Source organism: Sus scrofa, chromosome 8, assembly GCF_054392235.1.
Source record: "Sus scrofa isolate SSC_HxYL_T2T_F1_AM1 chromosome 8, Sscrofa_HxYL_maternal_Yorkshire_Landrace_v2.0, whole genome shotgun sequence".
NCBI lineage: Eukaryota > Metazoa > Chordata > Mammalia > Artiodactyla > Suidae > Sus > Sus scrofa.
In genome coordinates this window covers 118,862,228-118,879,136 of record NC_139390.1, presented here as the reverse complement: position 1 = coordinate 118,879,136, position 16,909 = coordinate 118,862,228, and the positions used below count along the sequence as shown (strand labels likewise).

The 16,909-nt window shown below is 38.6% G+C and overlaps 2 protein-coding genes across 3 annotated transcripts in view; one reads left to right on the top strand and one right to left on the bottom strand.

Moving 5' to 3' along the window:
- The window catches only part of CASP6 (caspase 6), a 1,021,045-nt gene that overhangs the window by 135,968 nt on the left and 868,168 nt on the right, over nucleotides 1–16,909 (bottom strand). The gene's annotated exons all lie outside the window — the stretch shown is intronic.
- The window catches only part of RRH (retinal pigment epithelium-derived rhodopsin homolog), a 20,837-nt gene extending 3,928 nt beyond the window's left edge, over nucleotides 1–16,909 (top strand). The window contains exons 1-7 of one of the 2 annotated variants that reach the window (XM_003129266.4): nucleotides 387–521; nucleotides 6,326–6,516; nucleotides 9,231–9,330; nucleotides 9,879–10,032; nucleotides 10,963–11,131; nucleotides 14,778–14,956; nucleotides 16,431–16,909. In XM_003129266.4, coding sequence (XP_003129314.3) covers nucleotides 419–521; nucleotides 6,326–6,516; nucleotides 9,231–9,330; nucleotides 9,879–10,032; nucleotides 10,963–11,131; nucleotides 14,778–14,956; nucleotides 16,431–16,545 — 1,011 coding nt within the window. In that variant the 5' untranslated portion in view covers nucleotides 387–418 and the 3' untranslated portion in view covers nucleotides 16,546–16,909. Of the gene's footprint in view, nucleotides 1–386; nucleotides 522–6,325; nucleotides 6,517–9,230; nucleotides 9,331–9,878; nucleotides 10,033–10,962; nucleotides 12,959–14,777; nucleotides 14,957–16,430 lie in introns of those variants that run through there. The other variant, XM_084973189.1, reaches the window with a different exon arrangement.

Here is a 16,909-nt window from a genome sequence, read left to right as displayed (position 1 = left end):
AATAGAAAACTTGAAAGGGTCAACAGAAAATAGGGACCTTAACCTGAATAGTTTTAGAGGACTAAGGCTGGCTCTTACTTAAGAAAGGTCATGTGCTGATTTTCTGAGTTTATTGTTTAAGTGGGATGTGTGCACTTGAAAATCGTCTTAGATATAAGGCCGATGCCCAAACTGGTTAAAATGTGTGGTGCTTGGTATTTCTCTTTATCTTGCTAATAATAAGCTTATTCCTTGTTCCGGGAATTAAAATCCTTTCCTCTTTAGCCCAATTAAAATTTGTTAAAAGGGAGGGCCTCTATGAAAAGGCCCTTCTTTGAGGTCTTTAAGTGGAAATGATTGGTTCTGAAAATTCTTCCCTCAGTGGTTTTTGAAAACATTTCATAGATTATGAAGGCTGTTTTAGTATCTTCTCTCCAAAATGCTAATGGATTTAGGCAACAATTCAGACTCTAAAAATGAAGATGGCTCTGTCTTTTCACAGACTGAACACAGTATTGTGGCAGCATACTTGATTACAGCAGGTATGGATGTTTACTCCATAAAAAGTTACTTTGCCTTCAAATGACTGAAGAAAAGTAGAGGTTTTTAGCATAAGGTAGTAGAAAAAGCATGGATTCAGAAATAATGTTTCCAGTTCTATATTGTTGGCCAACCTCAACAAGTCACTTAATCTTTCTGAGTTGGGGTGCTCATGTGGTAAATACGGATGGTAATACTTGCTCTATTTCGTGGCTGTAAAGATCTTAGAACGTAGGTGAAAGGATAAATGAAAGCATCGTTAATGGTGGTTAATGTCACAGGTTAGTTTGAATTTTGATAAATAGCAGTGATGTGGAGCTGAGAAAAGTTTTTTTTTTTTTTTTTTGGTAAAATGAGTAATTCTTTTTTAACCGTCCATAATTTATTACATTGTCAAGTTTTTATTGGGGAAGAGTGTCCACCATGGCAAAAATGTATTTTTATAGCATTTACTATTCTCATACATACTTTCTGCAGTTTTGTCCTTGGTGGTGGAATCTGGTTAAGATTGAAAGATCCTGGAAAGAAAATTAAAAGTTGTACAAAGAGAGCAGAGTGTATTGTTACTGAGGTCAGAGATTGAAAATTCAGCTCGTTTTCAAGTGCTGTTTTGGAGAGCTCTGAAGCTTTGGATTTCTTTCATCTTTTAGTATATTTGCAACAGTGAGCAAATGCTTTCATCTTTTTGTTCTTCCATTTTCTTATCTGTAAACAGAGGACAGAAATAAGCTACCTGTCACGATTGTCATGAAGAGTAAAATTAAATAGCACAAAGATATCTAAATGATATATACAGTACAAATAGGACAGGTATTTCTTTCTCCCCACATACACATACTCATTGATGCATATGTTGGATTAAGATAAATGTTTGTTTGCTGAAAAAAAGAATGAGGAAAATGATAACAGAAATTCTGTGTTTTTTTTTTTTATGTATGGGTTGAATTGTATTGATTTTATGCTGAGCAGTCACTTCATTTTCAGCTTTAGTTCAGGAATGAATTTTTAGAAGTAACCTCTTACATTTTTGGATTGACTTATGAAAAATTTCAAATATATTCAAAAGTAGAGTTGAAGCTTAACAAATCCTACTGTAATCCAGTTTATTCTTTTTTTTTTTTCTTTTTCTTTTTTGCTTTTTTTTAGGGCAGCATCTGTGGGATATGGAAGTTCCCAGACTAGGGGCCGAATTTGGAGCTGTAATCACTGGCCTACACCACAGCCATAGCCATGCCAGATCCGAGCCAGTCTGCAACATACACCACAGCTCACCGTAATGCCAGATCCTTAACCCACTAAGCAAGGCCAGGGATCGAGCCTGCGTCCTCATGGCTACTAGTCAGATTTCATTTCTGCTGAGCCACAATGGGAACTCCCAGTCTATTCTTTATAATTGCTTAATTTCCCCATAATTCACAGAGTGTTAATCCTGTGCTAAAAATTGTGGTTCCTTAGTTGATTTTTGTAAAGTTTAGTGACATGCTAAATTTTTTATTTTACCATCTCTGTATGATAAGCACTGGGTAAGTTTTGTTCTCTTTTTAATGGATTTTTTAATTGTTGTTGCAACAGAAGGGAGAAAACATTATACTACTTAAAGATAATTTCCTTTTCACAATTACATAGAAATACTTTGTATACAAACTTACTGTTTAGTTAGGTTTTGGTAGATGACCAAGAAAAGCTGTCCTTTTTGATCTGGTTACAAAAGAAGCATGCAAAGATTTCCTTTTTTTTTTTTTTTTTTTTTTTTTGGTTTTTAGGGCCGCACCCTTGGCATATGGAAGTTCCCAGGCTAGGGGTTGAATCAGCTGCAGCTGCCAGCCTACACCACAGCCATAGCAACATGGGATCCGAGCCATGTGTGTGACCTACACCACAGCTCACGGCAACACTGGATCCTTAATCCTCTGAGCGAGGCCAGGGATCAAACCCGCATCGTCATGGATACTAGTTGGGTTTGTTAACTGCTGTGTTACAAAGGGAACTCTCAAAGATTTCCTGTTAATAAAATATTCTCTCAGGTTCTTCTCCCTGTAACAGTAATAGTAACAGTACCATGACGACAATGACGACTCCTGCTACTACTACTTCTACAACTATAGCCACCACCACTACTGCTTCTACTAATGTTATTTGAAAGCTTGGTATATACCAATAACTGTTCTAAATACTTACACATACAAAGTAATTCATTCTTATGATAATTCAGTAAGTGAATTCATTTTATTTTTCCCATTTATAGAAATGAAGAGTTTAAATAATTTTCCCAACACACACATCTACTAAGTAGCTACACCAGGATTTGAACTTGGGTGTTTTGGTTCTAGAACCCTCATGTGTAACCATCAGATCAGTTTTATCAATATCATGAGTATATGTTGTGTTTTGGGTAGGTGGACTGAAGGGAGCATATCTAATCTCTTCATGCTTCAGACACTTATTGTTCCTTAGGCCCCCAACTCCCCCACCGCTTTAACAAAACTCACTTATAATGTCCAAATTAAAAGCAAAACTGTGAGAGAAAGAATTTAGTCAAATAATTCATTTCATTTATTACATTTATTTATTTATTATAGTTTTTTAGAGCCACAGGTGCAGCATATGGAAGCCTCTAGGCTAGGGGTTGAGTCACAGCTACAGATGCCACCCTAAGCCACAGCCACAGAAAGGCCAGATCTGAGCCGGATCTGCAACCTACACCACAGCTCACTGCAACGTTGGATCCCTGACCCAATGAGCGAGGCCAATGATCGAATCTGTGTCCTCATGGATACTAGTCGGATTCATTTCTGTTGTGCCACAACAGGAACTCCCTGAAAGTTTATTTAGATTTTTCACTTCAAATTTAATATTTCTCTTAGATTTTAGCTCTTACAAAACTTTTACCAACTTGACCACTCTCCCTTTCTCCAGTTAAGGCTAAGAGGCGAGAGGGCATGATGAATTAAGGAACTGAAAGAGATTCATTTTTGGATGAATTGTAGAATGAAGTGTAAGAGATACTAGGATGAGAGGATGGCTGTGTACCAGGTAGTGAATGACCTAAGCTGTGAAAGATACAGGGGGTCCCTGAATGACATGATCCAACTTGCATTTTAGAAATGTGCTGTAGTGGTAGCTAAGAGACCACGTTGGAGGCCTCTGTGTGCTTTAGATTTAAGAAGGCTCCAGAGAAGGAAGTAGTGGCGGTGGAGATAGAAGCAAACACATTCAAGAACTAGATGTAGACTCCATGGTTGGATGTGGAAACTGGGGAGAAGGTGAGGAGGCATCAAAGATGACAACTAGTTTTCTTTCTGGGGCTACCGGAGAGATGATGAAGCTATTCACCAAAATGGGAACATGCTTAAGGAAGGAACAGTTTGAGGGCAGGAGAGAAAACCTCTGGGTTCAGTTTGAGAGAAATCTTAAATTAAAAAAGCTGGACACGTGGGTTTGGATTTTGAGATTGATCTGGAAAGTATCAGCATATAGCCTTAGATATGTGTGAAATCACTTGAGTGTGGTTATGTCGAATGTGTAAGAAAGGAGATCTAGGACAGAAATTTGGACAATGCAGTTATTTAGTTAGGTAGACATGAAGAAAGAAAGGCCAAGAAGTAGATTAAGAAGGACCTGCCAAAGCGATTGGAGGAAAGCCACAGAAGCCAAAGAGAAATTAACTAAATTTAGACCTAACTATTAAATGTTCTGTTGTCTACTCATGAGAAATCACCTACAACTAGGAAATAAAGTGGAGTGCTTGAGACAGCTGCAGAGAGAATAAAGGGCTAAATTGTTTACCTCTTTTTCCCTGTTATGTCTAAGACCTTCCCAGAATTAAGTTTATTTTGGTTGCATACTTGGTAGGCAACAATTTACTGCACTGTGCTTTTATCTGACTTTTAAAAATAATCAAATCAACTAGCCCAGAAAGATTTTAATTCACTAAGCTTTTTGGAGCTATGGTACTAAATGCCAAAAAAAATTGAGCCAGAGAACTATCAAATTTGATGTCATTGTGTCTTAATTATGCATGCAGAAATCATAGATATTAAGCAATGTTAATTTTAGTTGTCTCTATGAAATATATCTGCTGTATGTCACATACTCAACATACAAATCATTAGAGGCCTGAAATCCACATGGAAAGACTAGGAATACATGAGTTAAATCAGCATCACATAAGATAAAGTGTAAAATAAACAAGTACTTTGAGAATTTAGAGAGGATGTTATGGGTATGGATGGCAAGCCTTTGGGGCAGAATTGGGCTTGAACAGAATTTTGAGGGGGTAGAGGAAAGGAGTAGGGTGTTCTGAGTGGGTTAAACGAGTGTCGAAATTTATCACAAGCCTGGTGTATTTGATAACTAGAATGAATGAAGGGCTTATATGACAAGTGTGGAAATTTGCTTAGAGAGGGTGCAAACAGATTGGGGCAAAGAGCCTGGGATATCAGGCTGGGACATGTGGACTTTTATCCCACAGATGTTGGGGAGTGTTGGAGGTTTTGAGAAGAGCCTTCGATAATTTTGTGTTGCAAGCTAATTCTGCCAGCAGCATGCAGGAGGAAAGAACAGGAACCTGGATGGTTAGTATAACAGGATGCTGAGCGGAAGTTTTGACCAAAGTGCCAAGATATAAAAGAAGTTCTTGCTTAGCTGAAATTTTTGTCTGTTGGTGCTTGGAAACCTCTACCGTCTCTGGCAATAACAGGGGCTGCTCACCACAGAGTTCTCTTTCTGATGGTGAACGCAACTCTATTCCTTCTGTTGTTTACCCCTCCTTTAGCCCCTAGGATTCCAGTAACAGCTCTAGCCTCTATTCTAGCTAAAAGCTATTCACCCCTTCACTGCTGCCATTAGGACCTTTTGTGGGAAGCTTGTGCATCCTTTGTTGCATGTTGGGGGTGTTCATCAGGCTAATATGCACATCCAGTCCACACAACAATATCACACATTGTAAATTAATACACTGGCATTCAGATTACAAAGTTCAGTCATCATCTACCTGAATCTGGTCATTTCTGGGGCATTGACAACATTGAGTTTCTGGACCTGCTGGACTAGGAGTCAAGTCCTCTAGGCTGTGGAAACTTGGCTAGGGTGATATTGCCTGTGAGGCTTCTCAGTGGACCTAAAAACCAGCTCAGCTTCCTCTCTGAATAGCCAGACCTTGCAGTGTGCATTCTTCTGTAGGGGTGAGTGTGTGCGTGTGTGATGAAGAATTCAGATTTGAACATGTTGAGTTTCAATTAATATTGGAACAATTACATGATCTTACATGCCATGGATGCTTAGTAAACATTTAATGGCAATGAGAAAGGATGCAGGACTGGACGGGTGGCTCAGGGCTGAAAAGTGACAGAGGCGCTATTAGGATAGAATGATAGCTGAGACTCGAGAAACTGCATATACAGAGAAGAGCCTCAGGAAGGAGGATGAAATTAAGCTGCTAAAGGAGACTTTATGTTTAGACATCTATCCTAAAATATACCCTGAAATTTTCATGATGCAGTGGTGGCATCATGAAATGCAAGGGAAGAATTTCAAGGTCAGACTGATTGATAGTGAAGACATTAACACCAGCCTTTGGTACTGGTTTATGTCAATTGGCATAAAGCCTTGTGTTTTAATTTTCATATTTCTCTTTCACAATAGAGTTGTGAAGATACTACAATTAGTTTTAAGACTAGCTGGAGCTCCTCAAACGAATGAACCAAAATGGATACGCTCTGTTTTTGAAGGAGCTTAAATATTTAATTTTGATTGTACTTTTATACATTAAAATTAAAGTGTGTGAATTTTTTGTTTATATTCTCAGGTATGATAAGTATTCTCAGCAACATAGTAGTTTTGGGCATCTTCATTAAGCACAAGGAACTTCGGACACCCACAAATGCAATTATCATTAACTTGGCTGCTACTGATATAGGGGTCAGTAGCATTGGCTATCCCATGTCTGCTGCTTCAGATCTGCATGGAAGTTGGAAGTTTGGATATGCAGGATGTCAGGTATTGGAGATCTTTAGAATCAAAGCAAAATAAAGTAAACTAAGAAAATGTAAATTTAAATGTCTTTAAAAATCCCAATGGTTTCAATCAAATAAGATTATGTAGGATAATAGATGTGGTACTCATATTGAAAACACCTTCAGGAGTGACTGGAAATGTATTCTTTAATATAAGAAATGAAATCACTAGCTATCATATTTGCAAAATTTCTCCAGCCCAGAGGAAAAAATCAACTAACAAAAGATTTATATTCAACTAGAGAAGAAAAATGAACATTTGCATATTTAAATAAAAACTTGTGTATTGCAAATTAAAAAATATCCTGCTTTCATTTGAAACAAAATATTTAATGAGTCCATCATAATATCTAGGTAATGTGGTTAAACTACATGCTGCTGATTTTTTCTATGATCCCCATGAGAATAACTAGTAAATATATGTACTGTGATTTTTACTGACAAGGAAATAATATTAATTTGTATTCATGACTTTGGCCTGTTTTTCCGAACAGGTTGCTATTGTCAGCTTTAAAACTATAGAGAATAAGATGAGGAGTTCCCCTCGTGGCTCAGTGGTTAACGAATCCAACTAGGAACCATGAGGTTGCGGGTTCGGTCCCTGGCCTCGCTCAGTGGGTTAACGATCTGGCGTTGCCGTGAGCTGTGGTGTAGGTCGCAGGTGCGGCGCGGATGCAGCATTGCTGTGGCTCTGGTGTAGGCTGGTGGCTACGCCTCCGATTAGACCCCTAGCCTGGGAACCTACATATGCCGCGGAAGCGGCCCAAGAAATGGCAAAAAGACAAAAAAAAAAAGAAAGTAGTAGAGAGTGATGAATAGCCATGTATATACCAACCAGTTTGTCATATCTTAATGTTTTGCAATATGTTTCAGGTTGTTGTTGGTTTTTTTTATAAAGATATAAAGCTTTACAAATACTTTGAAGGACATTGCACACGGGCCTCAGTCTTACTCCCTTCTCTGTCATGGGTGTTTTTGTTTCTTTACTACATATTTATTTACTTATAAACCAGATACTGAATATTTTAAATTTTGTGTAAACAATCTCATATTGTTTGCATTATTCATTTTTCTTTCTTTATCCAATATTATTATTGTTATTATTATTAGCCTTTTGAGGGCTGCATCCGAGGCATATGGAGATTCCCAGGCTAGGGTCGAATCAGCTGTAGCTGCCGGCCTACACCACAGCCACAGCAACGTAGGATCCGAGACATGCCTGCAACCTATACCACAGCTCACTGCAACGCCAGATCCTTAACTCACTGTTCAAGGCCAGGGATCGAACCTGCGTGAATACTAGTCAGATTCATTTCCACTGAGCCACAACAGGAACTCCTCCAATATTATGTTTTTCAGGCTTACCTATGGTGATGAATATAGCAGTTAAGATTCATTTTAATTGCTACATTATGTTCCATTTAATGAACATATTCCAGTGTATTTACTCATTTTCTTGTTATTGATCATCTGTTCCCAATTTAAAAAAATCACAAATAAGCCTTTAATAAATGTTCTTATACATGTCTGCAATATGTGAGAATTTCGTCAGACACATTATTAGGAGAGGAATGATTTGGTTGTGGATAATGTTCATCTTCAACTTTATCAGATATGGCCAAATTCCTCTCCAAAATGATTATGCCAATTAACAAGAAGTATGGTGTTTTGTTTGTTTGTTTTCTAATGGCTACACTTGGGGCTTATGGAAGTTCCCAGGCTAGGGATTGAATCTGAGCCACAAGTACCATCGATGCTGCAGCTAGGGCAATGCCAGCTCTTTCAACCCACGAAGCTGCACTGGGGATCAAACCCATGGCTCTGTAGCAACCTGAGCTGCTGCAGTCAGATTCTTAACCCACTGCGCCACAGCAGGAGCTCCATAAGAACTTCTGTTAGTCCATATTTTCTCCAACACTTGGGGTTGTCAGACTTTTAAATTTTTAGCATTTTGATGGGTGTAAAATAGTATCTTGTAATTTGCTTTTCCTTGAATATTATTGTGGATGTATATCTTATGTCATGAACATTCAGGTTTCCTCTTGTGTGAAGAGCCCATTTTTCTGTTTTTCTTAACCCCCTGTTGAATTTTCTTATCTTCTGAATACTAATCTTTTATTGACCATATAGTGCACCTAATATATGGTTTATTTTTGCACTCTATTTATAGAGTATGTTTAGAAGTTTTACTTTGTGGTGTTCCCATCGTGGCTCAGCAGTTAACGAATCTGACTAGCATCCTTGAGGATGCAGGTTCGATCCATGGCCTTGCTCAGTGGGTTAAGGATCTGGTGTTGTTGTGACCTGTGGTATAGGTTGTAGACATGGCTCGGATCTGATGTTGCTGCGGCTGTGGTATAGGCTGGCAGCTACAGCTTGAATTTGACCCTCATATGCCGCAAGTGCAGCCCTAAAAAGCAAAAAAAAAAAAAAAAAGAAAGAAAAAAGTTTTACTTAAAGTCAATATTTTTTAAAAAGTTTAATTAAAAGTTTATTTTAATTAAAACATTTTCTATAAATGTTCTATAAACATTTTCTATAAATTAAACCACTTACAATTTGACAAGAGGTGATGTATTTTTAAATTAGTAAAATAAGAACAATTCAAGCAATGGGATTCTAGCAATGAAATAAAAGTGTAAATGTCTCTTGGGAGGGCGTGTAGAATGGTGGATTCTTTCCAATTTTGATTTTCAGATTTATGCCGGATTGAATATCTTTTTTGGAATGGCAAGTATTGGGTTGCTCACTGTTGTGGCCGTGGATCGATATCTGACCATCTGCCGTCCTGAAGCAGGTACAGCACTTTGCTCAGCTTTCTCAGTGAACCCATTTCTTGCCTAAACACTGCTTAACACACATTCACTTCAAAATGTAAATGTAATGGCTTGCAATCAGGGTCATTCTTATTTCTCTGACAAGCCTTGATTTAATGTTTCAATGATTTCCTATTATACCTAGAATAAAATGAAATTTTGTAACACAGCCTTCAAGGCCCCATGTGAACTGGTCTCTGGCTACGTTTCCAGTGTGGCCTAGGATCAGTCCTCTCACTTTGGGGCACTGGCCCAGCCCTTTCTCACTTTGAGGTCTTTGTAAATTCTATTTCCCTAGACCTGGAAAGTGTTTCTCTCTGTCTATCCTCTGGATGATCCTTTTTATCATTCAGGTTTCCGCTTAAATGTCATTTTAAAAATCGGAATGTGAATTCATTTAGATAGGCTTTACGTGAACCTAATTGCTCTGTAAAGAATCTACTTAACTACTTTGAATAATCAGTTAAAGCAAAATGAATATATGAATCACATTATTGAATTGACTAATACTCCATATGTTCATTAATAGGAAGAAGAATGACCACCAACACTTATATCGGCATGATTCTGGGGGCATGGATCAATGGCCTCTTTTGGGCTTTGATGCCTATCATTGGGTGGGCTAGTTATGCCCCAGATCCCACTGGGGCCACATGTACCATAAACTGGCGGAAAAATGACGTGTAAGAGACATGTTTACAATTTATAATCAAGTGCTTCTAATGTAGACAGTTTCATCATTTCAAATATAAGCTCAGATCAAATGTTATAGCAGAGGGTTTCCTTGGTATAGATGTTGTGATTCCAGCTAGGGATGAAATGAGAAAAGTGAATTATGCTTGATTCTAAGGAAAGGTCATCCAGCTCTGCTTGTCTCCCTGCTCTGTTGCTTCTTCCTTCTCTTCTGGCAGCAAAAGGGGTACAGAACATCCTTCTGATACCTTCACCTTAGAGGTAGGACCTGAGCGGGGAAAAAGGAGTGTTAGTGGAGCTAGCCAGTGTGCAGCTCTGGTGGAAGTCCAGGCTTTCTTCTCTCAATGATCTGGCAATAAAGCATCTTCTGAGAATTACCTAGCAAAAGCACAGTCACTACAAGAATTGGCTTGCTCATCAGGGATGCTTATCTATATTTACCAGGCAAAAGAGGAAAATTTAGTTCATTAAAGGAATTGAAAGATTACTCAGAAAAACAAATAGAAAATTTCTATCTCTCAAACTAAATTTAAATCTGAAAAATTTTCAGTACAAAGTCGAGAAATAAATATTTTAGACTTTACAGGCAAGACTATCTCCATTGCAACTATTCAACTCTGCCTGTGAAAGCAGCCATAGAGAGTATGTGAATGGGTGTGGTTTCAATACCATTTTATTCACAAAGATAGGCAACCGCTGGATTTGGCCCACAGGCCATAGTTTGCTGACTTCTAGTCCAATTGAACTAAAAGTCAAATGTACTTCCTAAGCTATTCAATAATAAATGACTGCGGGACAGTGCCAGTATTATAGCTAGTAATTATCCTGCTTCCCTTTTCCTATTTAGTACATTAAATCACTGAATGTGATTTAAGCATGTAATTATTAGTGATTTGGTTATTTCCTTTGCTTATTTTCAGGTCTTTTGTTTCTTACACCATGACAGTTGTTGCAGTAAATTTTATCGTGCCCTTGATAGTGATGTTTTACTGCTATTACCATGTCACTCAATCCATTAAATGTCGTGCCACTAGTAACTGCACTGCTTACCTCAACAGAGATTGGTCAGATCAGGTAGATGTAACGAAGGTAAGATATTAAAATCCTTAAAAAATATTGGGTAATCAAGCTTTTACATGGGCTTGTTTCCTTGGCTTCTGCAGTCACCTCTTTCCAACCCTCGATTCCTATTCTCTGGCCTTTTTTTCTGATGTTTGCCATCATATTTCTAAACGATGTGCTTTTCTGCTGTTTTGGATATTTTCGTTTGCTGTTATTTCTTGATTTCCTACTACAGACAAAGAGAATTTCTCTTATACCACAAACCTTTTTCCTACGTGTCCCATCAACCTTTCTGTGTCCTCATCTTGTCAGTAAAATGTTAATATTTGTTTAGAGGAATTTATATTATTTATATTTATACTATTGTGATTAAGTTTTATTTATTGCAGATCTCTATAGGGCTCTGTGATTTATATTTCTTTTTTTATTCAACTCCCCCCCCACCTTGGAATTAATAATTCATTCCTTCTCTCTTTCTTACTCTTCCTTCCTTCCCCTTTTTTCTCCCCTTCTCTCTTTCCCCCACCTCTCTCTGTAGCTTTGTTGACTGTTCTATGTACCTGTCACTAATTCATTTCTGACCTCTCCACCAGAAGCATTAGTCTTCTCTTAGTATTTTCAGATATGTCAGGGACTAGATCAACTTCATCCTTTTCTTGGAGCTGTCCTCCTGACAGCCCAAGGTCTCCTGCTCTGCTCTACATTGACTGTTCTTTTTTTTTTTTTTTTTTTCCTGTCTTTTCTCTTTTCAGTGCTGCACCCTCGGCATATGGAGGTACCCAGGCTATGGGTCTAATTGGAGCTGTAGCCGCCAGCCTACACCATAGCCACAGCAACGACAGATCCGAGCTGCATCTGTGACCTATACCACAGCTCATGGCAACGCCGGATCCTTAACCCATTGAGCGAGGCCAGGGATTGAACCTGCAACCTCATGGTTCCTAATCGGATTCGTTTCTGCTGCACCACAACGGGAACTCCCATTGACTGTTCTTTAAGACTATCAAGAAATCCCGCACCCCAAGATGTCCTTCATCACCAGCAGGGAATGCCCTTGACCTCTCTCTTGGGTCAGGTCACCTATTTTCTGAATCTCATGTCTTCTTTTTGGGGGGGATTTACTTTCTCACATTTAGTGGAACACATTCTCTGATAGAATCCTGAGAAGATTACAGGAAAGTAACATTTTTAAGATTTTGCACTCCTGAAAATGACAGATTATTTACTTGGTATGGAATTCTAAGTAGAAAAAAAGTGATTTTCAAAGAATTTTGAAAGCATTACATTATAGTTTCCCCGCTTCTGGTGTCACTGTTGAGAAGGCTGACAGCATTCTGGTTATCTGTGTTCTTTCTGGAAGCTCGTGATTTTTCTCTTTATCTCCAGTTTTCTGAGATGTCATGCTGATTTCTTTGCTCTGGCAGCTTAGTCACCCACGTGTGGGGAACTGGGTGAGTGCTTTCAGGGCCAAGACTCAGGTCTCTCCTTCTGGGAGCTTCCTTGTATTATTTCTCTGGTAAGTTTCATCTCCCGTTTTATTTTCCCTGTTCTCTTTTCCTGGAGCTTTTTTTATTTGGGTATTTAATCTCCTGTATTTATCTCATAATTAAAAAAAATATTGTCTCTGTTTTTAGTTAGTTTGTTTTCATTTCTGCTTTCTGCAAGATTTTCTCAACAATGTCCAGGTCTGGGTGTGGGTAAGGAGATTGAGGCCTGGGTTGCAAAATTTAAGAAGGCACCCAAAAACTCAGAAATCCAAAAAAAAAAGGAAAAGAGAAGAAAAAAGAAAATAGTTAATGCAGTATTTTAAAAAATCAACATTTGTAAAAAATCCACATTGAACAAAATATAAAATATTAAATAAAGTCAGGATCTGACCTTGTGCCTGCATAGTTCAGCTCATTTACCTCACCCTAAGCCTGGTTGACTGTGCATTTCAAACTTCCTACTACATTTAAAAAATTCTGCTTTTTGTAGATGAGATAAAAGCATTATTTTGTACTTTTGATTTTTTTTTGTACTTCTTTTGAAAGCTTCCTCTTATTTAATGCAAGTATATCTTCTCTCATTTCTGTGATGATATTGTGTATATATTTATATTTTCCTTCTGTTCATCATGTATTTTCTGTTTCCCCTGAGTTTCTGCACTGTTTTGGTCTCTGCCTGCCAGTTTACATGTTTCCTCAGTGTCTAGTGATTGATGACTGTCCCTGTACCCGTTAAGAGTGATGCACTAAAAAAGCTGACTGTAAGCTCTGGATGTCCTCTTTGATTGGCATGTGTCTTTGCGGGGAGATTTCTGAGGATCTGTGCCTCTGGGTATTTTTTTCTGGGCTGGTCAGTTTCCAAGGAGAAGATTCTTTCTCCTTTAGGGTAGGAGGTGCAGGTCTAAGTAGCCACATTCTCACAGCGCAGTGCAGGGACGGACCGCATGCAGCACCCCTCTTTTCAGCACAGTACCCCAGCTCTCAGCTGAGCCCAGCCACCCCAGCCCTGAGTCTCCCTGCTTTATCCTCTCTTACACTGACCCTGGGATTCTTCTGGGGAGATTGGGCAGTTCAGTTCCTTAGCTGAATAGAGAGGGGATTCCAAAGTCTTAACTTCTTTTTGCAGAGTTTAATTAGCTTTTGTGTTTTAGGATCTTCCTGCAGCACCACATTCACAACTGTCACCGCCAATTCCTGAGACTTTCTGTAGTTAAGTGGAATGGATTAGTCTGTATCTGATTTTCCCTCATTCTTATCTCTTTAACATTTTGTAAGAATTTGTTTTCTAATCATTCTTATGATGAGTAATATGCCACCTGGCCAGTGGTTACTCACCTTTTTTTTTTCTCTTTTGGCTGCTCTGTGGTGTATGGAGTTCCTGGGGCCAGGGGTTCAATCCAAGTCAAAGCTACAATCCTTTAACCAACTGTGTGGAGCTAGGGATTGAACCTGCATTCTGGTGCTCAGGAATGCTGCAGATTCCATTGTACCACGGTGGGAACTCCTCAGCTTTAATTTTAGCAAAGCTATTGTCTAATCTGGGATTCTCAGACCTTATGGGTTTATATATTTTTAAACCTTTTCCATTAGTCAGGAGGGAACAATGTAAATTGTAGTTTTTCGTTTATATAAAATGCAAGTTGAGCTCCTTTACAAACTATCTGCCTTATATGTATTATGTATCATTTGTTATATACCAAGCTCAAATGCCTGTATTAGAATTCTCCAAGCTAAGTATAGGACTTCTTTTTTTCCAGATTGAGTTTAGAAAGTTTGAAAGTTATTTTTCAGATGAGCAGATGATAGGAAAAAAAAAAAAAAAAAAAAAAAAAAAAGCACAATACCAGCAGTTCATAGTGCAGTTCCTTGAAGTGGGCTGGGAGTGGGTTCATCTGCCTCTCATCCATTCCAGCGTTTGTATTCTCCCCTAGCTCACTGAAAGCAAGAGGGCGTTCTTTACACTTGTGTAACAGTCATCCCTTTCACAAGCTCTTGTTAACATAAATGACTTCAGGCACAAAAGCAAAGGGGAATGAGGCGAAGAATGTAGTTTTTCCTTGTCTGCTTTCAACAACCTGACTTATTCAAGTTTCAATCTAGATAAGTTTTCCTGCATTTATAGATGGATTAGCTGTTTTGGTATTTTGGGTACTGGGCTTGGCGAATATTGATTTTTTTTCTTACAGATGTCAGTGATAATGATACTCATGTTTCTGGTGGCATGGTCCCCTTATTCTATCGTGTGCTTATGGGCTTCTTTTGGTGACCCAAAGAAGATTCCTCCTCCAATGGCCATCATAGCTCCACTGTTTGCAAAATCTTCTACGTTCTACAATCCCTGTATTTATGTGATTGCTAATAAGAAGTAAGTCATGTCTAAAGTGCTTCTCAACTAAAAAAAAATTGTATACTGAAAGAAAGTTTAAAAGGGAGCAGATAATTTTCTAAAACTTCTGGGGAGGGAAAGGACAGAAACTCACTTCAGACAAATGTAAAATTTATTTGGTTCATGCAGCTGGGGAAACATTTAGGACCTTAAATGTCTAGGGCTCCAGTTCTGTGACAGGCCTTCCCATCAAGGGTAACTCAAGACATAAGTTCTGCCAGCTCTGCATCCTCAAATTTGAGTTTCATCTTAGATGGCTCTCTGGCAGAAATGACCCTGGAAGGTCGTTGGGGAGCTTAGCTTTGTTCACCTGGTTACCTTGTTCCAGTACATGAAATCAGTTTTGCACAGAAGAGAGTGTTTCTGTTACGGGAAAGTGCATAAAGCAAGGTAGTGTTGGGCTCCCTAAATCAGTAGCATAGTTGTATATTTACAAGAAAGAAGACTTATTCAAACAGGAGAGAAAAATTCAGTGCTAACATAAGGGCTTCAGGAGTAAGTAATCATTTCGGATAATTGAGAGTCTTCTTCTTCCCCCTCTGTTGAGCCTCTAAGCAAAGACTTCTTTCATGCCTCCTCAGCGAAGCTTAGACTACTTTATTTCCTGTTACTGCTTAAAGATAGAATGAACCTAACTGTTCAGTCTACTGTGCTTAAATATTTGACCAAACAGACTGCATAAGAAGAATAAAGAATACATTTTTAATTCAGGGCCTACTGGTAGTTCTTTTGGAAAAGTCTGGTAGTATCAAATTCCTCTTACTTTAAACTGTCTTTCACTCAGAAGAACAAATGCATTAAGTATATACATCCTTAGTTCAAATAAATTATTCCTTGCGATTGACATTAGAAGTGCCATCTTTTGTATTTTTAGGGCCACACGCACATCATATGGAAGTTCCCAGGCTAGGGGTCGAATTGGAGCTACAGCTGCCAGCCTATGCCACAGCCACAGCAATGCCAGATCCTTAACCACTGAGTGAGGCCAGGGATTGAATCAGCATCCTCTTGGATTCTTAATCTGCTGAACCACGATGGGAACTCCTAGAAGTGCCATCTTAAACAGACATAATTATTGATTTTTATTAAATGTTTTGAGTGTTTATAATCAGTGGTGCCCAACTGGTCTTTAATTGTACTATATACTTTATACATTTATAAAGGGTCTCAGCAGGAGATGTTAAAGTTGAAGGCAGGAATTCCCGCTGGCCTAGCAGTTAAGGAGGTCGCATTGTCACTGCTATGGCTCAGCTCACTGCTGTGCTTGGGTTTGATCCCTAGCCCAGGAAGTTCTTCATGACATCGGTGTGGCCAAAAAATAGATAAAGTTGGAGGCAGCAATTTATTCGGAGATGCCATTTGACAGCAGTGGCATCTTAGTCATATTTGAAAGTACTTTAAAAGTTTCGTTCACTATGGGAGAATGCCATATTTCCCCTTTTTTTTATTGTAGGTTCCGGAGGGCGATGCTTGCCATGTTCAAATGTCAGACTCACCAAGCCATGCCCCTGGAGAGTACTTTACCAATGGATGTACCTCAAAACCCACTGGCTTCTGGAAGAGTCTGAACTAAGAGGAAAGCACACATTATCAAAACATTGTCTTTACTTTTATTTTTGCAATAGTTTTATTTCATTTTAAATATGAGCCCATTTCAATCAAATCCAACAGAGTATTGTCCTAATAGCCTGTAAATTCCTCAAGTATAGTTTATAGTTCTTCTGTTTGTGCACTGGCTACTCTAGGGAATGTTTCTTTATTTCCTTATATGTGTAACCTATTGGTCATCTCCAATAGAGGCACATGAGATTAAGGCCTCTTCTCTTTCTCCCTGTCATGGCAGGTATCAGTCACCTCGTGTCTTGCCCGGTTCCTCCACTAGGTCAGAAGCAGTTGCTATTTTAATGTTAGAATAAACTAATAATAATAACA